This window comes from Notothenia rossii (assembly GCF_949606895.1).
Source record: "Notothenia rossii genome assembly, chromosome: 8".
Classification (NCBI taxonomy): domain Eukaryota; kingdom Metazoa; phylum Chordata; class Actinopteri; order Perciformes; family Nototheniidae; genus Notothenia; species Notothenia rossii.
The window spans coordinates 50096012-50122479 of NC_136906.1; the positions used below are offsets into that span (position 1 = coordinate 50096012).

The 26468-nt window shown below is 40.4% G+C and overlaps 1 protein-coding gene across 1 annotated transcript in view; it reads left to right on the top strand.

The window, feature by feature from the left end:
* Window positions 1-990: 990 nt before the first annotated feature.
* Window positions 991-26468, top strand: part of mdn1 (midasin AAA ATPase 1) — a 147876-nt gene continuing 122398 nt past the window's right edge. Inside the window, 7 exon segments of the mRNA XM_079643066.1 lie at window positions 991-1279; window positions 1552-1778; window positions 6795-7019; window positions 8134-8241; window positions 14229-14421; window positions 14744-14953; window positions 15777-15908. Of these exon segments, the coding sequence (XP_079499192.1) occupies window positions 1184-1279; window positions 1552-1778; window positions 6795-7019; window positions 8134-8241; window positions 14229-14421; window positions 14744-14953; window positions 15777-15908 (1191 nt within the window). The 5' untranslated portion in view covers window positions 991-1183.

Here is a 26468-nt window from a genome sequence, read left to right on the forward strand (position 1 = left end):
TACCGGTATGGCGGAGAGATCAAAAGATGTGGTTATAATGGGAGTGGATGGGACATTTTTGTCCGCGAGTGGCTAATGTGTGAGATTTTTGTTTAATCTGATTCTGTGCAAGACTAATAATCCACCAAAAATAAATGTTGTTGCTAATATTTGAACTATCCAAGACTGTGATAAAAAAAAAGCCGACCCCCCCCAACATTCATTTTGGAAAATAACTGCCTTTTTGTGCATGTTTTTCATAGAAAACGCAAATTCATGTTTTCAAACTGGCAGTTTAAGGGTTAAAATCCTGAAAATAAGTTAACATTTGGTATTTTTTATCAGGACTGAAGTTGATTGAAAGATTTAACCCCAAAAAGTTAAAAAAAATATTAATCTGTTGTCATTTTAGAGCAGTTTTTGGAAGTGGACCTTTTTGTCCCGAATGACTAATGTTTGACTTTTTTGTTCAATCTGATTTTGTGCAAAAACTAATGATGCAAAAAAATCAATTTAGCTGCTAATCTTGGACATATCCAAGACTGTTATAAAAAAAAGAGCCAGTCACCAGATATGTATTTTTTGGAAAATAACTAATTTTCTCTGTTTTCATCATGAAAAAAAACAGCGGTTTCATGTATTCAAAATGGCATTTAAAGGGTTAAAATCCTGAAAATGATTACATTTTTGGTATTTTCTATTAGGGCGGAAGTTGCTTTAAAGATTGAACCCAAAAAGTTGTGAAAAAAACCTTTTAATATAATGTTTTTATCAAAGTATTTTGCAGTGGACATTTTTGTCTCGAATGACTAATTTGCGTTGTCCAATCGAATGATACCGGAGGGTTAAAAAGTAAATACATTTCTGTTTACATGATGAAATACCCGGATGTGTTGCTATGGGGACGGCAAATTATCTTTATACATCCATGACGCAGTAGCGCATAGCTACGTTGATACGGAAGTGGGCGTGGTTAACTCTTGACGATGGACGTAACCCGGAAGGAATTGCAATTCACTCACATGTGGACAGGATTTAACACCAGTGACGGAACGTGCATGTGTTGTGAAACAGCCCGAGACAGACAAGCGCGTAATTATCACACAGTTTGTTTTAATAAGAGTAAATCAATATACATATAATCGTAGACCAGGCGAGCTTGTTTCCGTAGCAGAGCGAACCTCACGAGGCGACAAATGATACGATGGAGAATTTAGAACTGAGCCTGCCATCACTGGGTACCATATCCAGACATGTTGACAAAAGTCACAACGAACTGTCCCAATATCTATCAAAACAGGTAAGATGGGTTCATTTCTAGTGTGTATTAAACAAAACTGTGTGTCAGAGTGTTTTAATTTGACTCAAAACGTGCGTGCGTGCAGCTACCTTGCCTTCACATGTCAGTGGTCACTCACCGTGCTTCATATTAGTGTGTTGTGTCATTGAAAGCATTCTGCTGCCATAATAATACCCATTATTAAAATGCTTAGTAGACATATTGATGTATGTGTTTATTTCAACCAATCAATATGTGTCAATGTGGACCTTTCCTCTGTGATCTCTCCTCAGATATGGAGCCAACAGGACAGGCAGTGTATTCTGGACTGTGTGTCTCAGCTGCTGCTGGAGAAGGACTATACTTTACTGATTGCTCGACATCTGAGGCCCCTGGTGTTGGACCTTTTGGAGCGAAACGCAGAGAGGGTCAGAGCTGGGGGCCGGATCAGCCATGACCTCCACGAGCGCCTGTGTGTGGCCCTCAGCAAACTGCTCGGCATCAGTCCTGATGCTCAGGCGTAAGTAACACACTCCTATTTTCTTTGGTGAACTTCAGAAATGTCCCTTCTATTCAGCAGAGCACCCAAAGATACTCCGGGTGCTGCAGCTGGACACATTGCTGGGTTTAATCAGTATGGGGCCCATTGGGTGAAATTAGATGAGGGCCCTGATTGACACCCATCACTACCACCACTTCTCCCATGTTTCTATTTGCCTTTAAGTAAACAGAATCATATTCAACGTGCTATCACAATACACATTTTCAGGGCTTAAGTTTGTAAAATGCTACATTTAAACTGTTATGTTTTCAAGATTAGGAATATACTTGCATTTGAATATACGGTACTCATAAAAATATGTTTAAGTGCTTGAATTTTGTCTTAAAAAGTTACATAGCCTGATTTAAAAAAAAAAAAAACTAAAAAACAACAGCAAGGTATCATAAGTAGTTTATATCACAGAGCATCAAGATTAAGAAATAAGGTGAACATTTTTTTAGAATTTTAAGTTTTTGCAGAGCCATGCAGCTGTTTAGACTGTTATGCTAAGCTAGGCTAACCATGCCCTGACTCCAGCGCTGTACTGGACTATATTTATCCCAAAATTGGGAAATCATTTTGTCACAGCAGAAATGTTGTTAAACATATTTAGAAGATACAATAAGATACAAATATAATAACAAATAAACATTACATTAGCAGCAAGTGTATACGAATTCAGTATGTAGTATCTAAATAATACACAATATAAAGAAAATATTGAATACACTGAATACACTATAGCAGTGGTTCTTAACTGGTCAGGCCTCGGGACCCACTTTTTCCTTTGTCAATAAATCGCGACCCAAAATGTTGAACCACTCAAATCTATTCAACAAAAAATCGTGCTGTAATATATACGCTTTTCAGCATACAATATGAATTAAAGTGAAGTACAGTGCATATATCCATTAGTTCCCTTCACAGAACTAAAGTATGCTTTTAAAAAAGCTGAACCATAACAAATAAAGGCACACATGTCGGGGGGATTCTCCCCAGGAGACTTTTAGAAATACTAACATAAACTACGCATTCTGGTATACTCTGAGAAGAAAATAAAAAAATCTATTACTACCCGACATATTACAAATATTTTATGCCATTGTTTGTTTTTCACTTTGTTCTGACAGCTGAACTTGCTGCTCCACACAGAAAGAAGAGTAAAGAGGAGATAGTCTGTGTGACTTACTTTAAATTGTGGGTAAGGGTAGATACCTCCCATTAGCCGCTTTCACACAAAGTATTTTGCCGTACTTAGTTCCCAGCACTTAGTTAGGGAGCACTTAGTTCCCCCATGGAACTAAAGAGCAGATCGCGTTCACACCTGGAAGATTACGCAAATGAAGCCGTTGACGTCTCTTCTTCTTCTTCTTCTTCTTCTTCTTCGCAAACAACTTCACGGCGTATACTGCCACCCGAAGTCCCCAGCCGGAAGTCCCCGGAGTTGGGGACTGGCTTCAGTAGAAGCTGCTGGGACTCCCAGCAGCTTCTACTGAAGCCTTCCGAGTAAATCGCCAGAACGCCGACACCATTTTTATCTGAAGTTGTACCCATGGATGTATAAAGAATAGTTCTACCGCAAAGTTATTCTCCGTGGGGACTTCCGGCAACAATCTTGATTCTGATTGGCCAGAAGACTCGAAAAAACATCACCAAAGATGTTTTATTGAGAAGATGCCGTTTAAAAACCGTTTATGGTCTCCGGTACTTTCAGTCCAACACCTACTGCATGCACAGCGTTAGAAAATTGGGCCTTCAAAATAAAAGTTGGACTTTTTTGAATTTCTTTTTCTTCACTCACACATCTGCGACCCACTCGAAACGGGACCCACTTTTGATTCGCGACCCACCAGTTGAGAACCACTGCTCTACAATATACGATCTTACTAAGCTATAGACATGTATAGAAACATACTACAGACTAGGGATGGGAATTTGAAAGCAAATGTATATTCGAATATTCGACCCCCAAAGAAACGGTTAACCGATTAACCAAAATATAAATATCCTATCAAAAAAAAAAAAAAAATGTGGGTAAAATGTTGACAAGAAAAATAAAACCCTTTTTTTTATGTTTGAAAATAAAAATAAAATACATGTTCAATTAAGTATAGAAACCAAGTCGAATTTATCAAATGTATTGAACTGGTGATCACAGTTTGAACAGTTGCCAGCTATAGGCCTTAGCTTTCATGCTTAAAACATAACTTGGTTTTTAAATGAAAGAGGGATCATACACGAACAACATAACGGGTTAGGGCAGGGGTCGGCAACCCGCGGCCCTCGGGCCGCATGCGGCCCTTTAAGTCCTCTGCTCTGGCTCCCTTGAGTTTAGACAAAAATAAGAAGGAAATAAAATAAAAGTATTTGTAGGACTATTTATATTTTGTTGCATGGTTGAGATGTTTCATATCTTGTATTTTGCGGTGATACTGTGACACATAAATAAAAAACAAAACGGTTTTAATTAGGTCAACTAAAATATGCGTCACATCCTGCTACGGTCCCGCGCGAGCGCCTTTTCTTGGAGGCGAATAACCTGACCCCCGGCTCGATGAGCGAACTATGGATAAATCAAAGAAAAGTACCGGAGGAACACAGGATTTAATTCTGTGCGGACAGAGTTATATGCTTTCACAGCAAACGATGCTGGTTTACCGGTATGTTTGATATGTGGAGAGAAGTTGTCAAAGGTGCTGCAGCCTTTACGTGTCGAGGAACAACACGGGAGAGGAAGACAGCTGACGATCTTCAGTCATAATTCAATGGGGTATGTCATTTATTTCAGAAAACAGTTTTTTTTTATATTCCATGGAAATGCTCTTAACGTCCCGATAGCAATGAATATATTAAATGCTTTGACAATAAATACATAAACAAATTAATCTGTGGAAGCCGTAGCGCTGTAAAAAGCACGACCAATCATTTTAGCCGGCCGGGCTAAAATGATTGGATGGCCTACCTGCCTGTCAGCCTTCCATCTGTGCACAAACTTATCTCGTGCCCTCATTGGTCATGTGTGCGTTTGTGTGTGTTGGAGGAGGGACTCTGTGAGAAAGTCTGAAGGAAGAGGCATATTTGTTCCGGTTGTGTATTTTCAAATTCTAGCGCACTCGAGCTGGTTTCTCCATTCTTACCTACCTTTAACTCTTTTTAGGGTGCAGCTATATGTTTTATTTATTTCAAAGTGGGCCCATTTTAATAATATTTTTTTTTCCTTCAAATGTGCAGATGACTCCTCAAGTGCTGTGTTTAATTTATTTTAAAGTAGGCCTGTGTATTATTTCTAATTCTCCTTATAGGAGTTCTTTGTTTCTTATTAGAGGTTAAAAGTTTTATATAATGTAATAAATAGCCTAATAAATGCAATTTTTTTTTGTTTTTGTCTGATATAACAATAAATACAACTTTATTAGCTATCAAGCTATGAAATATGTTTTGCGGCTCCAGACAAACAAATGTTTTGGAAAAAGGAGCAAAATGGCTCTTTTGGTCAAAAAGGTTGCAGACCCCTGGGTTAGGGTAACGTAACAGGGCCTATGCATAGCATGCAGCTATTCAATACTCATTCTTCTTTAAGAATATGAGCATGTCTACTAGGGCTGTACCCAAATATTCGACTATTCGAATATATACAATCTCAGCCTGTGCTCCTGACATCGCGTTCACTCAGTCACAAACGCAAATGGCACGCTTCACCTCGCTTCACCTCGTTTCACCCACAAAATGCCGAAGACTTCAGCTGTGTGGGACCATTTTAAATTGGACGACGGTAAGAAGAATATGTGCCAAATATATGCGATAAGAAACTGGCCTACCACGGTGGCACAACAACTCTGAAAAGTCACCTGGATGCTGTAAGTAGTAGCCTAGCTTAGCTTAGCTGTTGTCAAGTAGCCATGATGAAGCTGCTTTATCCGCCGTTTAAACAGTAACGTTACACATGATAAAAACGTGCACTTACTTTGCTTAGAAAATAGTTACAAGCAAGCAACCAAATGAACGTTTTTTTATATTATTTTTTTTAAATGTTATACTTATAGTGAAAATAATAGTATTATGTGGCAACATCTGGGGCTAAGGCAATGGCATAAAATGTAGTAGCTCAGCCTAATAATAACTTGTGTCCATAGGTGCATCCCCACGCATCCCAGCCATCAACATCCTCAACAATACAGCAGACCCTACAGTTACCCTACAGAGGACACATTTAGTTTTAATGTTTGCGAGTACTGAGACAATAAATAAATATAAATCGTAATAGTATGCTCTTTCTGCGCTTCTGTTTAACAGCGTGTTGTCAGGTGTCTCGGATTCGGAGCGTGTTATGAAAAAATATTTTTGGGGGAAAAAAAAATTATAAAAAAAAAAATACAAATCTCTCCGCACCGAATATTAGAATATTCGCTGCTGATTACTACCGAATATCCGGAGCCCGAAAAATGGTATTTGGGACAGCCCTAATTTCTACTCAGGGGAGAGGCGGTTCACAATCAGGCCAGCTGTAGAGAAGACCCTCTCAGCTGGAATCTGGGCATAAAATGAGATTTGAGTCTGCGTGTAGGGAGGGGCAGCAGCCATATCATTAGCTGGAACTAGCTAGATCTGATGGATTTGGACATAAACGCGAGTGAAGTATAACTGGACGCGAGAGAGAGAGAGAGATCAGCACCTGCAGCTCTGCCCGCTGTGAGGGACCGGTGAGCGGAGCAAAACACACCTTTAGACCTAACACACTTAGCTATGGCTCTGTCGTACACATTGAATTATTACATTTGATAATATGGAATCAACTTAGGCACCCCTCCCAAAAGAAATTCAAATATAAAAAATTATAATACAAATATTCATAACTCATATTCTCATATTCGAATACCTGAATAATTTCCAATATTCGATTAATCGTTCCCATCCCTACTACAGACACATACTGGCATTGGATTACATGATAATAGGCTGAACCCCTGTCCTGTGTAATCCACTGTTCTCCATCAGGTTTGCTGCCAGGTACTTCAACAATGCCCCCCCAGTGTTTCAGAGGCTCTTCTTCACCAGTGAAGAGGCGTCGGCTGTTCAGTACGGCCCGCGGAGGATGAAGCTGCGGGACCTCATGGGGGCCACATTGCGCTTCCTCCAGAGTGACTGTGCCAAGTTCCGGATGCTGTGGGACTGGAGCCCCTGTGTGTCCCAGCTGCTCACCAGTGATGTCATGGTGCGAGGGTATGTACCGTTCCTGGGGGGTCTTCAGGGGCCACAAGAGGCATTTCCAAAGTATCCACTTAGTTAGCTTGCAGAAACTTAGAACTTGCTAAACAGAGTCAATCTAAAACATTATGTGTTATTATTCTCCAAATAATGTTATAATGTTGTAGTAATAATGATAGTTTGTAATCATTCACCTATATGATGAAGATTTCACATTGTTTTTCACAAATATGGTTCAGGTTTCTACAATTGGCCTATTTGACAGAAGACGTTTTGACACATTTGTAAATAACAAACTGGCTGACGGCTGAATTTCCTGCAGCTTTTTTCCATTCGAAGGTCCTGGCGTTGTTCATGCCAGCTCAATGTCGCACAGTCATGGCACACACCACAGGATCATTTAAAAAAATCCAAGTTACTCTTGTTGGCTTCTACAACCGTCATAAGCTTTATTCTGAAACAGTAGACTAGCTTAAACTAGAAATGCTCATTTGGACTTGTTGAGTTTATTTGGCAGTGTTAGGTTTCTGAAGCAACATTTTTTATTTTATTTTTATTGTACCTTTATTTAACTAGGATAGGTCTCATTGAGATAACAAATGTATTTTTCAAGAGAGTCCTGGCCCAAGAATGGTAACAGTACAGTTATAGACAATGTATGTAACATTCATCAGTATAGTTAACAAGCTGCAAGTATTAATTTAAAAATAAGCAGTGCAGTAGAGTGTGAGAAATCACCAGATCAGCAGCTCTTTATATAGCCTCCAGTGTTTTCTCCTTTAGCATTGTTAGCAGAAGTGATTGACAGCTCTGAGATCAGTAGGTCATGGAAGGAAGATATCCATTGCTTGATAAATACAGTATGTGGGGGTTTCCATCGTGTTATGAGAATTCCTTCTTCTGCGGTTAAACAAGCGTGAAGCACCCTTTTCTGATGCTTTAATAAATTGATAGGAATCATCGTTCAGCTATACAATGTTTGGGAGTCACGAACTGAACTGAGCTCACATATAATGTCAAGAACTCTCAAACTTTCTACAGCTTTTCTACAACATCTTGGCCTTCTTTTGCTTCCTGCTTGTTTACCTTACAAATGAGACTTACTGTGTTTTCTTGTTGTGTGTCACAGGTACACAGCCCAGTGTTTAGCGCTGGTCTCTCATATGACTGATAATCAGAAAACCATCTTCCAGAGGAAAGTGCTGACCAGTGATGAGATCCTGCACATGAAACTCAAGTATGTTCCTTTTTTCTTTTGTCATATCAGATAACAGCCACTATAAAGTGTTAGAAAATACTAATATATATATATATTTAATATATGGCTAGTCTTATATATTATGTTCTACATAAGGGGAGATCTGTTGTATTTTTATATGAAAGGCCAACACTTTTTTTTAAGGAGAAATCGAACTAAACAAATACTACACAGTACAACAAATATTTATTTTAATAATTTAAACACTTTCAAGTATTCTGCAACAACCCTATAATGTGATGTTGTAATGTATTTCTAGGTTTATTTTGCTGTTTAGTAGAAATGTCAACCAAGTCCAGTGAAAAATGGAACAATATACTGTATAACATAACCCGGGATGCCTCGGTGAGTTCGTATGAAATGAACCATTAGTAGGGCTGAGCATTATGGGTTAGAAGTTTAGTTTCCATATCCATAAGTGGTAAAACAGGTTTTCAGATTTTTGTTTTTACTAGGTACCAGGGTAGGATTTTCACGGCGGCCATGATGGCGATGGCCGTCGTAGCCCCTCGGTCTGGCCGTTAAGCCCCACAAATAATTGTATGTCCTACGGCCACCATGGCCTGTGTGCCCCTCACACTGTTAAAATCGCGAAGTTGCTTTAAAAGCGTCAGAACAGTGTTTTCTGAACTGCATTAGGCTGCGTTCACAACGGACGCAATGCAAATATTCTCATCGCTCTAACCGCTGGAGTTTCACTGCGGATGTCTCCTGTCATTCAAACAGGACGCGCTGGAGAGGGGGCGGGGCTTATTTCAATTTAAATACTGTGGTGGAAACCAACTACGAGAAAATTAACCTATTTTACAGTGATTTAATTGTAATACACGTTTCAAAATGATGCTGAAGTAACTACATACTGATACCGGTTAGTAAAAAACTTGAATTAATGCTTTGCCAAGTCTGTTTTCTGAATGGATCAATCAGGCTAAACTAACCTGTAGCTGCTCCGTCCAAACTAACAACAACGTCCTAAAGACAGAATTAAAGCAGCGATTGTATTCGCCATGACAGTCTGTGGTTTGTACATGTTTAACTTTTGTCCAGTTTCTGACCAGAGCTGTGAGGAGTTGATTAAAGAGACTCGCGCACGCACGCACGCACACACGCACGCACGCACACACACGCACGCACAAATAAGCCTGTCGCGATAATCGATAAATTGACTTATCGTACGATAAATAAAAATGGACTCGATAACTTTTCTGAGCTCGATAAATTGCCGTTTACATAAAGATGTGACCAGCATTTTAGCCTGGAGAGCTGTGGCTACCAGACGGACTTGAATTAGCCGGGCGGTGTGTCGCATTGGCAGGGCCGGCTCTATCAATCAATCAATCAATGTTTATTTATATAGTCGAATATCACAAATGTTACATTTGTCTCAGTGGACTTCACAGTTTGTACAGAATATCAGTATGACAATACGACACCCTCTGTCCTTAGACCCTCACATCGTACAAGGAAAAACTTCCAGAGAAAACCCACAGTTTAAAGGGAAAATGGGAGAAACCTCAGGGAGAGCAACAGAGGAGGGATCCCTCTCCCAGGACGGATAGACGTGCAATAGATGCCGTGTGTAAATTGAAAAGATAATACATTTGCAACATAGGTAGTCCAAATGTTTGGAAATGCATGTGTGTATAATAGGAAGATGAATCCACGAGGATATCCATCCAGGACTTATGATCCAGGACTCGCGATCCATGACGCAGGACCGCAGGATCATCCATGACTCCGGATCCCGGCGTATATAGACACCAAAAAGAAAGAAATTTGGGGAAGCTGGGTTAATCGGAACATGAGAGTACACAGGTATAGACAGAGAGAAGGAAGAAGTAAGATGTCCCCCGACAAACTAAGCCTATATCAGCAAAACTAGGGCCTGAATCTAATCAGCCCTAACTATAAGCTTTATCAAAAAGGAAGGTCTTAAGCGCACTCTCTTGAGCTGCAGTGAGCCGTTTAGTGGAGAAGTGAATACTGCTGAATACACATACTTTACAGAGATGCTGTATGAGAAACCAATGTGAGTTTGGAAAATTGCACAGTATTTTTCTATTTTAGTATACCTCAACAATGGAACTATGATCAGTGGAAATGACCATGACATATGACCTTTAAAGTAAAATGCTTCAATCTGGTGCACTTTAAGCAGAATCACTACTAGATCTAGGGGGTTCAACTCTAAACACCCATATGAAAAAGATTGGTTTAAATGTTATTAATCAAATAAGTATGTGAACATAACCAATAACCTACCACAGCCAATAACAAATAAATGTAACTTATTTTATTTTTGTTGTTCATTCATATCTTATTTGACCTATTAACATTTATTTATTCGTGCATTTTTTTTAATCTCTCCAGTTTAAAACAATATTTTTGGTTTACACACACACATACACACACACCTCTCTTACATCTTTTTTATACAAACACAAAATACGGATTCTTGTGTTAAACCTTCCTGTCGGCTCCCAGACCGTAGTCGAGGAAAACAGGGGATGACTCTCTGCTGTCTTCCAGGACCGAAGCAACAAACTTCGGGTTCAATTACCCACTTAAGGCAGACACGCGAGCTCTTCTTTGGGAGACCGTTGCATTTATTAAGGTCTTTTTACAGATCTAACTTTGAAGACACTCGACAGACCTATTTTGCTGCTGCTTCGTTCACTTCAAAACACATATCACCGCTCGCTCACTCTACTCTACCACACACACACACACACACACACACACACACACACACACACACACACACACACACACACACACACACACACACACACACACACACACACACACACACACACACACACACACACACACACACACACACACACACACACACACACACACACACACACACACACACACACACACCACTCATTATTCAAAGTATTTTATTTTATATGCGGTAATACTAAGGAGGCATAGGCCTATATGATGGTATAATGTTTGACATTATTGATATTAAAACAGTGATTTGTTTTGCATGTCATTCGTGTGTTTTTCTTATCAAAAAGTGAATTTATTTATTTGTAAGCTCCAAATCCAAATGTCTCCCTCAATGGCCTTTGTGCCCTGGCATGTGGCCTTGCCCCTAAGACAGGGGTCTGCAACCTTTTTGACCAAAAAAGCCATTTTGCTCCTTTTTCCCCAAATGTTTTTTGTCTGGAGCCGCAAAACATATTTCATAGCTTGATAGCTAATAAAGTTGTATTTATTGTTATATCAGACAAAAACTACAGTTTTTTGCATTTATTAGGCTATTTATTACATTATATACAACTGTTAACCTCTAATAAGAAACAAAGAACTCCTATAAGGAGAATTACAAATAATACACAGGCCTACTTTAAAATAAATTAAACACAGCACTTGGGGAGTCCTCTGCACATTTGAAGGACAAAAATTTTTTTTGTTGAAATAAATAAAACATATAGCTGCACCCTAAAAAGAGTTAAAGGTAGGGTAGGTAAGAATGGAGAAACCAGCTCGACTGCGCTAGAATTTGAAAATACACAACCGGAAAAAATATGCCACTTCCTTCAGACTTCCTTAGAGAGTCCCTCCTCCAATACACACGAACGCGCATCATCAATGAGGCCACAAGATAAGTTTGTGCACAGATGGAAGGCTGACAGGCAGGTAGGCCATCCAATCATTTGAGCCGGGTCGGCTAAAATGATTGGTCGTGCTTTTTACAGCGCTACGGCTTCCAGAGATACATTTTTGTATGTATTTATTGTAAAAGCATTTAATATATTCATTGCTATCGGGACGTTAAGAGCATTCCATGGAATATAACAAAAAGTGTTTTCTGAAATAAATTACATACCCCATTGAATTATGACTGAAGATCGTCAGCTGTCTTCCTCTCCCTTGTTGTTCCTCGATACGTAAAGGCTGCAGCACCTTTGACAACTTCTCTCTCCATATCAAACATACCGGTAAACCACCATCGTTTGCTGTGAAAGCATATAACTCTGTCCAGGCAGAATTAAATCCTGTGTTCCTCCGATACTTTTCTTTGATTTATCCATAGTTCGCTCATCGAGCCGGGGGTCCCCGCGCGAGTGCCTCCAAGAAAAAGCGCTCGCGCGGGACCGTAGCAGGATGTGACGCATATTTTAGTTGACCTAATTAAAACCGTTTTGTTTTTTATTTATGTGTCACAGTATCACCTCAAAATACAAGATACAAAACATTTTCAACCGTGCAACAAAATATAAATAGTCCTATATTAATACTTTTATTTTATTTCCTTCTTATTTTTGTCTAAGCTCAAGGGAGCCAGAGCAGAGGGCTTAAAGGGCCGCATGCGGCCCGTGGGCCGCGGGTTGCCGATCCCTTCCCTAAGATAACGAAATTCCAAGCCTGCTAGTCCTGCTAGTCCTGGGCTAATTTGGCCGTTTTCGCATATTTTTGTTTTGTCTTACTAAACCCCATTAAGAAATGTTTGGCATCTTAATGTTTGGTATCTTTTTTTTAAGGACAACCTTACCTATATAACCTGATAGTTATTTCTTTCATTTTGAGATACTATATGAACATTTTGGACCCAAAAAAAAAAAAAACACGTAAAAACAGATTTTGAAAATGATATTATTTTTCATATAGGTAAAACAAACAAACACAACGAAACCATTTGAAAGCTGGAAATATATACATGGGATGTCACTATGATAATGTGAAAGTTTGATTGATTTAGCATTAACCTATATACAAATTAACAGGTGTATCCATAGGCTTTTTTTTCCTAATTTCTCAAGTTCTGTCAACAGTGACACAGTAGGCACAACAAAACATTTAAAAGCTTAAATAATGTACATGGGATTTCATTCTGCTAAGGCAAAAGTGTTATTATAAATATAATACAAATATATATATATATATATATATAGGCCTATATACACATTATGTACAAAAACCTGTTTTTTCTGTCTTTATCTGTGCCACGCTTCAAAGCAGTTTCTGTCAACTACGACACAGAGGGCAACATCACAGGCTCCTCCTCCTCCATGTCAAAAAACAAACTTATAGCTTGACTCACGTTCAGAGTTCTCTTTATCATAGTTGAATCTTCAAAACTCTAACTATATCTAAATTCTCAATGTTTGTCTGTCACTTTACTTCAATCGCAGTCTCCTGCCGTCTCTCTTCGTCTCCCGCCGCCTGTCTTCGTATATCTTCGTCTCTCTCCATTTCCCGCCGTCTCTTTTCGGTTCCCGCCGTCCCTCTTCGTTTCTTTTCGTCTCGCTTCGTATCACTCCGTTTACCTGATTACCTCACCCCCTCCCTGGTAAATACATCCTGTTGAGCAGAATCTACAGTTTCCAGTATTTTCCGTTTCGTAAAATGATAAAATACGGCGAAGATATTAAAATATGTGCTTCCATTATTCATACTTTAGAAATATATTTGTATTAACTTTATATCATCGTATCTCCGTGTTTATTGGGTCTTTTTTGCATGAAACAAAGACTGGCATATAGTTTCAAGCCAGTACTTTCGACAGAAATACACATATACATCCCGTTGAGCAGGATCTACAGTTTCCAGTATTTTCCGTTTTGTAAAATGATCAAATAAGGCGAAGATATTCAAATATGTGCTTCCATTTTTCGTACTTTTGAAATGTATTAACTTTATATCATCGTATCTCCGTGTTTACTGGGTCTTTTTGCATGAATCAAAGACTAGGATATAGTTTCAAGCCAGTACTTTCGACAGAAACACACGGCAATGTTGTCCGGACTGTTGTTTTTATGCGGCACCGGCTTGAACAGGTCATGTGATCTGATCACGCCGGCCTGACGGTCAACTCCAAAGGGTTAATTTGAACAATACAATCTGAAAAAAACTCAATTACAAGTCAAAGTATGAACTCAAAATGTTAGAGAATAAAGGTACAGAACTATCGTCTCGGTTTTATAACTTTTTCTTTATTATTTCTTAAGATCTTTGGAAGAAAGCCAGCAGCTGGAGGTAGAGAAAGCTCTGGTGTTAGCCAATCAGGGCTCAGTGGTGTGGCGCCAGGAGAAAGCCAATAAGTTCACCAGAGGCCAGGTGGTGTCAGAGGACCTCTCCCAGAACGTGGTGGCAGTTTGCGGCGTCATCCTTCCCAGGATAGCTCCTCGACTGCCTGAACAGGTATTTACCCTTTAGTTTGTCCCATCAAAGTACTCTGCTGTGGAACTTTTATTGAGCATTTATGAGCAGCCAATCATTAGACGGGCACAAAAGATGACATCTGATCCCACCCACATCCTCCACCCAGAGTTCCAGATGTGTGCAATGGGGTCACTGTCAGTATGTTGTCTGTGTAAGTGCAAACTGTGTACATGTAGTTTAACTCATGTGGGAATATGGTGTTTTCTTTAATCGTGTACTATGTAGTATTTATGATTTGACCTTACGAGACAATAAAGTGTATCATATGGTGTTTTGGTCCTGATGCTGATCTTACTTGCAGAGGAACCAAAAGGATCTGGTGCTGGTGGATTCAACTTGCCGGAATCTGAGGAGACTGGCTCTGGCCGTGGCTTCCCAGAAGCCTGTGCTGCTCGAAGGTCCCATTGGCTGTGGAAAAACTGCCCTGGTGGAGTTCATGGCTGCCGTCACAGGACACACAAAAGCTAGAGACATCCTGAAGGTGCAGCTCGGGGATCAGACCGACAGCAAGGTGAGAGCACACAGGAAACACAGTTTACTGAGGCGGGGAGTACTCAGGAAGCAGAGGGGGGGGGTCTAATTAACAACAGCATAGAGATGTATAATGGTAATTGTAGGATCTAGTATATTTGGAGCTTATGTTCCACACTTGGACTTCAAAGGGACTTTCAGGTGTGCATTCGTTTAAAACAAAGAAACTTGTCAAAACTACGATAAATACAATCTAAATATATATATATATATGTATGTATTACTGCCAGCTTGTGACAGTTATACATATACAATATGCATTTGTTTCAATACTTTTATACAACCTCTCATTCCATGAGTTACCTGTACCATACAAGAGCACAAGCACATCACTGCAGGAGGCTGCATACACTCAGCACTGTCTAATAAACAATGATTTGACCTCTTTGCGTTTCACCTAAAGGACCCCTGAGCTGCCCTCTGTGTCTGTGTGAGCTTTACTCCATGTATTTGTAACTTTACCTACTAAATGTTAAAATGTACATTGCACATGAACATATCAGGAAATGACAGGTTAATTAAATAACAAAAAAGCTATAAATGAAGTGCTTTTGCAATATGCTATGCTAAAATCAGGGTGTCTCTGTCTTTGCTACTTGGATTTTGCTCGTTGTATGCTTCTCTGTCCCCAAACTTTATGGATGTTCAAATATAAAATAACAGGGCTCCCGGTGTCTCACCTTGTAGAACACATGACCCATATAGCAGGGATGAATTCTTACCTATGGAGTGCCGCTCTAACATTGAATCTGGATGAGATGGAGGTGAACATCTGTCCTGTGTTGTGTGTGTGTGTGTCCCAGATGCTGCTGGGGATGTACCGCTGCACTGATATCCCGGGGAAGTTTGTGTGGCAGCCTGGGACGCTGACTCAGGCTGTCTCTAAAGGCCAGTGGATCCTCCTGGAGGACATTGACCACGCGCCTCTGGATGTGGTGAGTTCACACTTGTTGAGAACTGTATCAAATATGGCCTTAACCCTTGGGTTGTCTCACCTTCCATGGTGCAATGTTTGTCTCGGTTTGACTGTTAAGAAAGCATATAGTATAAATCACCACCCAAATCTACATAACACTCTTTAAGCAAACTTGTTTTTCAGTTTTAACTTATCTTTTTCAAACGTATGAAAAATACTCCATACCTAATTTACACAACATTTGACTTCAGTTTTTTGAGTAAACAAAGCCAATGTTTTGACTATAGATCAGAGGAACATATGGCAATAGATTTGAACAGACTTGTATATGTCAAAGTTTAGTAAGAATTCTGTTTTAAATCAACTTTTAAGATAGATAGACATATAGGTACTTTAATGATCCCAAACTGGGAAATGATTTTGTTTCAGCAGCAGTGTGTTCAGGCATGGCCGTATCTACCATTGAGGTCACCGGGGTCCGGACCTCGGTAACATTTTTTGAGCTGTGTATACAAAACTTGGGAAATAACTGCACTAAACGGGGTTCTTTGTAGTACTTCCATTTACTGCCGATGGGGGCGCTGCATAAGTACGTAGCCTCGATTTAAAGCAAACAGAAGAAGACGACATGTATCAACAAACCACCGCAGCCCGGACTTGTATCGTTGCAGCGGAGGAGTGATGAGGTATCTAGAGATCTGAGTCCAGCGGGCTTCATATGACCAGCAGATCCTGTGTGAACGCTCTACGTTAGTTAGTGGACGTCCGACAACATGCACACTAACTTATATTGCAGCTATAGGCTATACTTTGGTTTAAATTGCGTGAATAAACTAGCTAGAGAGTTAAAGTTAAGTACATTCATCCAATGTCAGAAGGATTACCTTTTAACAAACGTTGTAATGCTTTTCTTTCATTTAAATTTGAGTAAAACATTGAAGATATAACATTGTATTGTTTTCTTTTTACACTGACTCAGATATAATGAAAAGACTACGTCAGTCGAAGCTCAGCTTTGGTAAGGAAGAGACAGGCAGAGAGATAGAGAGAGAGAGAGAGAGAGAAAGTGATGGAAGTCAGGAGGAACTGCAGGTACAGTCACACAAAAGAATGTAGGCTTAATAACCCCATCTATTTATCTATCTATTTATCTATAACAATAGTCTTCATTTATAGACAATAGGCATAATTTTAAAACAACATACATCTATTGCAGTTATGATGTCATAATAACATACAATTGTATAAAACACAATTTGCTTACATCTTTGTTCTCTTTTGAGAATCAAACAAAACAGATTTAAATAAAAAAAAAGACTGCAAACAAACAGTTATATGAACTAAATTGCTGAATTGCTTTTAATTCACTGGCAGGAGCGACAAGTGAGGAGGAGCAAAAAGTGAGCAACGAGGGAGAGATTGAAGAAAGAGTAGAGGACGGAGAGAGTAATGAACAGGAAGAAGACAGAGAGACTCAAGAAGATGGAAGAGAGGGTGCAGGTTATGGAAAGGAGAGAGACATGGAAATGGAGACTGAGGGATATAGCACAGGAGACACAAGGGCACAAGAGAGACCAAATACCAATACGAGAGTAGACCAGGCCGGAAGAGAGGTGGCAGGAAGAGAGAGAGAGATGAGGGGTGAGAGAGCTGATAACGGTCAAAGAGAGACAATTCTACATGAATTGGATCCAGCCAAGTATAAAAATAAAGCACTAACTGATGAAGAAAAGTCCTGCCTTCTCAAAAATAAGTGGTTCAAACATGAACATAATTACCCCAAAACAAAGTTTGGTAAAAAGCAATTACGCTATAACATGAAGTGGGAGGAGAAATATCCTTGGCTAAGATATTCTGTTTCAGAAGATTCCACCTATTGTTCAATCTTCATAAATGACGGATTTCGAGACTGGAAAAATGCCATTGGAGAGAAGCGGGGCATAATTTCTAACCACAGTTGTAGTCCAGCACACCTACATGCCTCAGAGCTCAGTAGCCCAAGGGCAACAGAAAAGCATTAATTCTGTTCTGAGTAATGCATATGCAGAGAAGGTTGGAATGAATCGCAAAGCTCTACTTTCCATTATTTATGTTTCATTAATCTGTCAAAGAGGAACATAGCACTGCGTGGTAACTGGACAGGAGAAAGTGAAGATGGCAACTTTAATCATTTCCTCACCTGGAAGTCTGCATTTGATCCCACACTGAAACATCACCTTGAGACAGCAGCAAAAAAATGCCAAATACATTTGTCCAGGGATTCAGAATGAATGAATTGCATGTTGTGAATCTGAGATTCGGGAGGCCATAGTAAAATAAATTCAAAAAGCCAGGTTTTTCACAGTCCTTGCAGATGAATCAATGGATGTGAGCAGGATAGAACAGCTGTCTATCTGAATTCGCTACATTAACCATGTTAATGGAGCCGAAATATGTGAGGAGTTCTTGGGTTTCTGTCCTCTTGCCAAACAAGATGCTGCTTCAATTACAGAAGCAATTCTCTCTCAGTTGGAGAAGTGGGGTCTCGAAATTGACTATCTCAGAGGACAGGGTTATGATGGCGCCAGTGCAATGAGTGGGCATGTGAGTACAGCAACGCATGAAAGAGCTTCAACCCCGGGCCCTTTTCACACATTGTCGAAGCCATGCACTCAATCTTGTGGTAGTCCATGGATGTTCTGACATCCCCCTTATTAGGAACACCATGGCTACCATTGCGAATATAGCAGTGTTGTTCTCAGCATCTGCTGTCAGAAAACACATGTTACAAGAAGAACCAAAAGAAAGCATGGAAACACACTCAAGTGTCAAATGGAAAACAGGAGGTATACCACTCATGTCGGACACACGCTGGGGCTCCAGAGGGAAGACGGTGGGTGCTTTCCTGGATCACTTCAAATCAGCCCACTCTGCACTCACAGATTTGGAATCAAGAACATCTTCAAACTCAAACAAGGCTAACAACCTATGACATAGTATGGAGTCCTTTGACACAATTGTCACGGCTGTCACAACTGACAAAATTCTAGGCTACATCCAGCCGTTGACTAAAGAGTTACAGTCACCTAATATTGACCTTATGACCGCATACAAAGAGGCCAGAGAGGTGGCTCAGGTCATTTCTACTCTAAGGAATGAGGAAGGATTTTGTGATATTTATGCACCATCAATAGAACTGGCCAGCACCATAAATGTGGTTCCATCAAAAAAGCGAGTTACGAATAGGCAGCAAAACAGAGCGAACACACCCTCACAGTCAATAGAAGAACACTACAGACTAAATCTGTTCTACCCTTTTATTGACCATGTGACAAGCCAACTGAACACCAGGTTTGTGGAAAACTCTGAGCCAGCCATGCTTGCTACATACCTAATTCCGTCAGCTTTGTCCAGACTCACAAAAGACGAGCAAGAAATTATGGTGTTATGGTAGAGAAGACCTACCTCAGCCAGACTCCTCCATTGACCAGGAGATTCACAGATGGAAGTCAAAGAACCAACCTCCAACACTCCTGGTATCGACGGCAAAAGACACATTGAATATGATAAATGTTCAAAACTAACCCAACATCCACTGTATCCTCTCCATTTACCTCACACTTCCAGTGACCACCTGTTCATGTGAGAGGTCATTCTCTGCCTTGAGGCGGCTGAAGACCTGGCTGCGATCCAGCATTGGCAATGACAGGCTATCAGGACTTGCAATGATGCAGGTGCATAGGAACAGAGCACTGGATCCTTAAAAAGTCCTCAAACGCTGGGATGGCTCTGGACACAGACGTATAGTTTTGGCATTTGATAGAAAATAACGTGATAATGCTTAAAAATGTGGCACTTCAAGAAGTCTTAATTGAACCCACAACATTGTCCTCTATTCAAATGATCCCACTGCCCTCACCAAAAAACACAAACACACACAAACAAACAATATTGATTTAAATAGTTTCTTAAATAATTTTGTTTACTTGAACAATTGAATTAAACATTGGAAAATTAATGTTGACAATATTTTTTGATCATTTTAGCCTCTTCTGCATGTCCAGATCATTAATAGTAACAATCAACTGATTCTTATGCATTACACTTTCAAAAATAATTTATATTGCAGCCCACTGACTTGGTTTGAAATCACTATATTATCCAATTTCGGAACCCCCACAGGACTTAAAAAGCACCTAACTAGATCATGAAAATCTCGGGGGAGTATACCCCCGAACCCCCATAGAAGGTTTGGACCTCGGTATTTAGGAACTCAGATACGGCCCCTGTGTTCAGGCATTCACATCTTTAAATGGCAGCACATAGTGACTTAGTATTGAGTTTATTAACAGAGTAGGGAGTGAAGGTACAATCCAAGATGGCGGTGCCAGGCAGGTCAGGTTTAACAGGAGCTCTCCTTGCATTTTTAACATATGCCTTCATTTTAAACTTTTTAAACACAGGTCCATTCTTAAATCCGAATAATGGGCCCTGCATCTTAGCAGTGCACACAGACAAATTGAAGCACTTTGGGTACGGGAAACACGCTCTGATGCAAACATTTGTTCTCACCGCGGGCCAACATCAACAACATAACCTTAAGCGAAATAATGAAGTCCGAGACAAACGTCAAAGTAACTGCCGTATCATCATCACACTATCTGTTGCTATCTGGAGACGTACATCAGTGCCCAGGCCCAACAACTCGAAACATCAACCGTGAAGTCACGAAGAGCAACAACCTTGTCTCTCAGGTACATGACACTCACAGAGAAAGCACAGTGATTGAATACATACACCAACCTGGTGTGATGCCTTGCGTTTGTTGTCCGGGTGCCGGAGACGGACTGGCTGGGCTGTGTCGACTGGGAAGTGGAGCTGCCGGTGCAGGGGAGCGGAGATCTGGGACGCCGGGGGCCGTGGCTGTGGGCGAGGGGAGCGTCGGGGACCGGGACCGGCTTGCTGCGTTCGGGCACAGCGTCGAGGATGCCCCGATGGCCATGGAGGAGGTGTCCTCTGACCCGTATGGCATTTCTAACTTGGCTTCATACCAACTCTCCATCCGCTGCATTGCATGTGCCAGGCTATCAAAGCTTTAGACAAGATCGATCTTACGGAAGAGGGGCTGGGGTCATGATTTATGTCAAAGACCATCTCAACTGTCATCAAATATGCTGGCCTTTTAACCATGACTTGGAATGTCTTGCATTTAAAAAATAATGCGGTCCCCTGAAATGTCATTTGTGCTCATTGTTGTTTATCGCCCACCATCTTCAAATAATGACTTCTACACCACATTCAAAAAACTTCCTAAAGCATGTGATTTCAAAACAGAAGTAATACTGCTTATTGACCTGAATTGTAACTGGTTAGACAAGACAAGTAGGAAAGCCCTTAAGCAAATCACAGATAGTTTAGACTTAACACAAATGACAGAACGACCAACCAGAATAACCTCATCCTCACAGACACGAATGACTTAATATTAAGTAATAAACCTGAGAGAGTGAATAAAACATTTAATTTCATCACTGGACTATCTGATTACAACTTAATATTAATATCCAGAAAACTCTCAAAAACGGTTCCACCACTCTTACAAACCTCTGGAACAACTAAGAATACCAAAAAATGAATTTGCAAACTTTGAGCAAGCTGTGCAACAGAATGACTGGGAAAGTATGCTAACTGGGAGCAGTGTAGAAACAGACAGCCAAATGTTTGCGACCAAGCTCCATGATTTAGTGCAGATGTTATCCAGAAAAATGAAAAGTGGAAAAAACAATGCTCTTCCTTGGTTCAATACGGACATATTGAACTTGATGAAGGAAAGAGACTTTGCACTGAAAAGAGCACTGAAAACTAAATTAACTACTGACAGACATAGGTTTACTTCATTACGTAACAAAGTAACTCAAACAATCAAAGGCCAAAGCCAACTTCTTCATAACAATAATTAATGAGGCAAAAGGTAACACTAAAATAATTTGGGAACAGATTAAAACCTTACTGGGAATCAAGCACAGGCGAAAAAAAGCAGCTAGAACTAAAAGAGAATGGTAACCTAGTGCAAGACCCAGAACAACTTGCCATAGCTTTTAATAAATATTTTATCAACTCTGTAGATGAGATTGCACAGAACTTTCCTTTGAGAGCAGAACATATTATCAAAGTCGACGAAAGTAAGATGTTCTTTTGCATTCAACCCATATCGGAATTAAAAACCAAAGCAATTATTAATTATCTTAAAACTTCGACAGCTAAGGACACATACGCTATGGATTCTACAATGCTTAAATCACTGCAAGATTACTTAGCCTGCCCTCTTACCGAAATCATCAATTCATCTGTATTACATGGGACATTCCCAAGTGCATGGAAGACTGCAATTGTAACTCCCATTTTCAAGTCAGGTGACCCTCTGAACATCAACAACTACCGCCCAATTAGCATCTTACCTGTAGTATCCAAGGTGGCTGAGAAGTGGGTGTCAGAACAGCTTGTCTCCTTAAACAACAGTCCATTTCAACTTCATCCCATGCAGTTTGGCTTCATGGCAAATTATTCAACCGAAACAGCAAACTGCTTTTTTATAGAAAAGGTCAAAGCAATGGTTGACAAAGGAGGTGTTGTTGGTGTAGTATTTCTGGATCTACGCAAAGCCTTTGATACAGTCAACCATAAGGTCCTTCTGTCCAAACTGTCGGCTTTTAACTGCTCTCCATTAACACTCAGTTGGATTTAATCATACCTCACTGGTAGGCGTCAGCATGTTACCGTCAATAATCGACTCTCTCCAGCTCTAGACTTAAGCACCGGAGTACCACAAGGTTCAATACTTGTTCCACTTCTTTTTTCCCTATATATTAATGACCTGCCATCTGTCTGTCCTGATGTGGAAACACAGCTATATGACGATGACACTGTGATATAAAAGCAAAAGGCTGCTGATAAACTGACCTCAGCTTTAGTGCTGGTCACTAGCTGGCTACACCGCTCCTGTTTTCAGCTTAATGTCAACAAAACAGTTGAAATGTTTTTCACAAAAAGAAAATGCAACATTGTGTCAAATATAAGCATCTCAGGTGAACATATTAACATTGTGCCTCAGGTTAAGTACCTTGGAATCATTATTAACTCTAATTTAACATTCAAAACACAAGTCAAAAAAGTGACCCAAAGAGTTAAGTTTAGCCTAGCAAATTTTAAATACATAAGAAACACAATGACATTGAATTCTGCCAAATTATACATGAATGCCATGATCATATCACATCTTACATACTGTCTCACAAGCTGGGGGCAAACTAACAGCTCCAAACTGAAGCCACTAGCAACCCTGTACAAACAAACCCTCAAAGTACTGGACCAGAAACCTAACCGCTTCCATCACTGTACCATCCTCAACAAGCATAACATCCTGAGTTGGGAAGATTTAATAAAGTATAGGAACACCGTTCTGGTGTACAAAATCCTGCACAATACAGCCCCTCCACCTCTTAACTCATTGGTTACTCAACGTAACAACAGTCAGTTATCATTCTCGGTCACAGCAATACAAAACTGGAACTCTCTACCCACTCAAATCAAAGACATACATACACATACCACCTTCACAGCTCACTTAAAAACATCGTTCACTGAGAACTACACCTGCACACACTAGTCTGTGTTGAGTATGGCGTGAGTGTTACATGTTGTGTTACATGTTGTGATCATGGATGTTGCCCCTCGTTTCTGTTATGTGATTGTGATGTGCTATATGTGACATGTGCTGTATGTAGTAACGTGTGTTGTTTATTGTTCTCTTTTATCCTCACACCTGTATCTACTTGTCTTTCCTCCTTTTTATTTTATCTTATATATTTTCTTATAACTAATGCTGTTGATATATTGTAATTTTAAGGGTGTTGTATAGCGACAGCAGGAAACAAACAAAGTCGCTGAGAGGCTGAGGCCGGGCCTGTTTGATATTGTATGACACGCTAAAAAAGTACTTGCTGAGATCAAAAGCTCTGTTTCATAGTATTGTAGTTTAATGAAAAAACTCGGTGATCAGACATATACATTGTTATAATAATCAAAGCAATCGTAAACCTTGCGGTCAACAAAAAAGTACAACGGCCCTGTGTCACCCTCTCTTCCACACACACACACCTCACGCAGGTGAACAAGATTATAATGAGTGCCGCCCATAACCATGTGACCCAAGCCAACCAATCGATAGTGATCAAACAAATATCTTATATTAAAACATAAAGGATTACTAAACACGTTTCATGGCTCCTACACACCAGCCTCTAATTATTAGGTTAGTATACATAATAATTACTAACATTATTCAAAAGGGAGACATGTGACAATTATAGCTTGGTAATCAAGTCCATGCAGTTGCACTTCATGCATCTGTAGTTTTCCTTCTTCTTTTCTGTATACGAGTCATAAGTCAGTTAGGCCAAAAGGTACCACCACCTAGGCTCAGTCAAAAATAATCCTTGTGTTCTTTCAGTCAAAAAGAGTCAATATTGTGGTAAAGATGTCACAGAGGTACATCAGCAACTCTTTCTCCATGTTCAGCCTTTTGTAATAGACAGATCTTAGTTATTGGCCGATTGAAGCAGCTGGTCTTTGTTTTAATGCGTACCTGACGCACAAATCCTCTTTTGTCTGGAAAGGTTTGCAGAACTTTTCCCATGACCCAGGAATTACGAGGTGCTGTGTTGTCTACTATGAGAACTATATCACCTGGGATGAGGTTGCGCTTCACTCCTGACCATCTCTGACGTTCCTGCAGTTGGGGCAAGTATTCTTTGACCCACCTTTTCCAGAACAAGTCCGACATGTACTGAACCTGCTTCCAGCGCCTGCGGGCATACATGTCCGCCTTTTGAAAATGTCCTGGTGGTAAAGAAGGTAAGGGTTTTAACTGCAACAGGTGATTTGGTGTCAATGCCTCCAAGTCGTTAGGATCCGTAGATGCCTTAGTAATTGGCCGGCTATTGATGATAGCTTCTGCCTCACAAAGAACGGTGTGAAGGCCCTCTTCGTCCAGGTTTTGCACATTCAAAGTGGAGTTGAGGACTTTTCGCACTGACCTGATTAACCTCTCCCAAGCACCTCCATGGTGAGAGCCAGTAGGGGGGTTAAAAGTCCATTTGATTCCTTTCTGAAGAAGCACATCATTGATCTTTGACTGATTCCATTGTTCAATGGCTGTTCTCAGCTCACGCTCTGCTCCAATGAAGTTTGTCCCATTATCAGAACGCAGTTCCAAAACTTGACCCCGTCTTGCTATAAAGCGTCTGAGTGCATTAATGAAAGAGTCCGTGTCCAGTGAAGGTGCCACTTCAATGTGGATTGCTCGTATGGCCATGCAGGTAAAAATGACACCGTACCTCTTCACTAGGCTTCTTCTACTCTTCACTTGAAACGGACCAAAAAAATCCACTCCAACATGAGTAAATGGTGGTTCGTCCGGAGTAACTCTTTCAGAAGGTAAATCTGCCATTTGTTGGGACATTGGCTGAGCATTCAGTCTCCGACAAGTGACACACTTAGATAGAACTCTCCGTATGGCTGTACTAGCGCCAGTGATCCAGTATTTCTCTCTCAGCTTAGATAACACATGGTTACGTCCACCATGTCCAACTTCTTGGTGAATATGTCTTAGGAGAACTTCTGAGATAGGGAAATCATTGGCTAGTATGACGGGATGTTTAGCCTCTGCGGGCATAGATGACCTACTCAGTCGACCACCAACTCTTAGGACATCATCTTCCACTAGTGGGCATAGTCTATAAATGTGGCTAGAACCCAGAACGCTTTTGCCCTTTTGCAGTCGGGAAAGTTCATCCGAAAACGTTTTCCTTTGACAGAACTTGATGATTTCCAATTCAGCCTTCTCAAGCTCCGCTACTGACAAGCAACTGGAAACTGTCTCCTTCTTGAAAATGCTCATATCTTTCTCCAATATCTTTCTTTGTTGTTCAACATCTAGAGCAGATTGTGCAAGAGCGATGTTTAATTGTTTCTTCTTCTGGGCACAAGACAAGAGCCATCTCTTAAACCTCAGGATCCAAGCAATGGACTTTCTCAGAACAGTCCAGGAAGAGAAATAATGGATCATGCAAGTCACAGCATCAACCCTTTCACTGGCCTGTACTGCATTCACTGCAACAGCTTTCTTGACCTCAGGGTCACCTGATGAAACTTGGTGGACATTTTCAGGATTGATTGGCCACATACTCTCTGGTTGAAGGAGAAAACGTGGACCTGACAACCATGTTGCGTTCTTGAGAAATGCGTCCACTTTAGCACCTCTTGAGGCCACATCAGCTGGGTTGTTGGCACTGTCTACAAATCTCCATTGAATGGGTTTTGAAACCTTGCGAATTTCTGAGACTCTGTTGGCAACAAAGATTCTGAATCTGGAAGTTTCATTCTTGATATACTTTAGCACTGATGCACTGTCTGTCCAAAACACAGAATCTTGAAGATCTATGTGCAACTCTTTTCTCCACAAGACATCCAAGCGACTTGCCATTGTTGCAGCGATGAGTTCCATGCGAGGAATGGTAACAGACTTCAATGGGGCTACTCT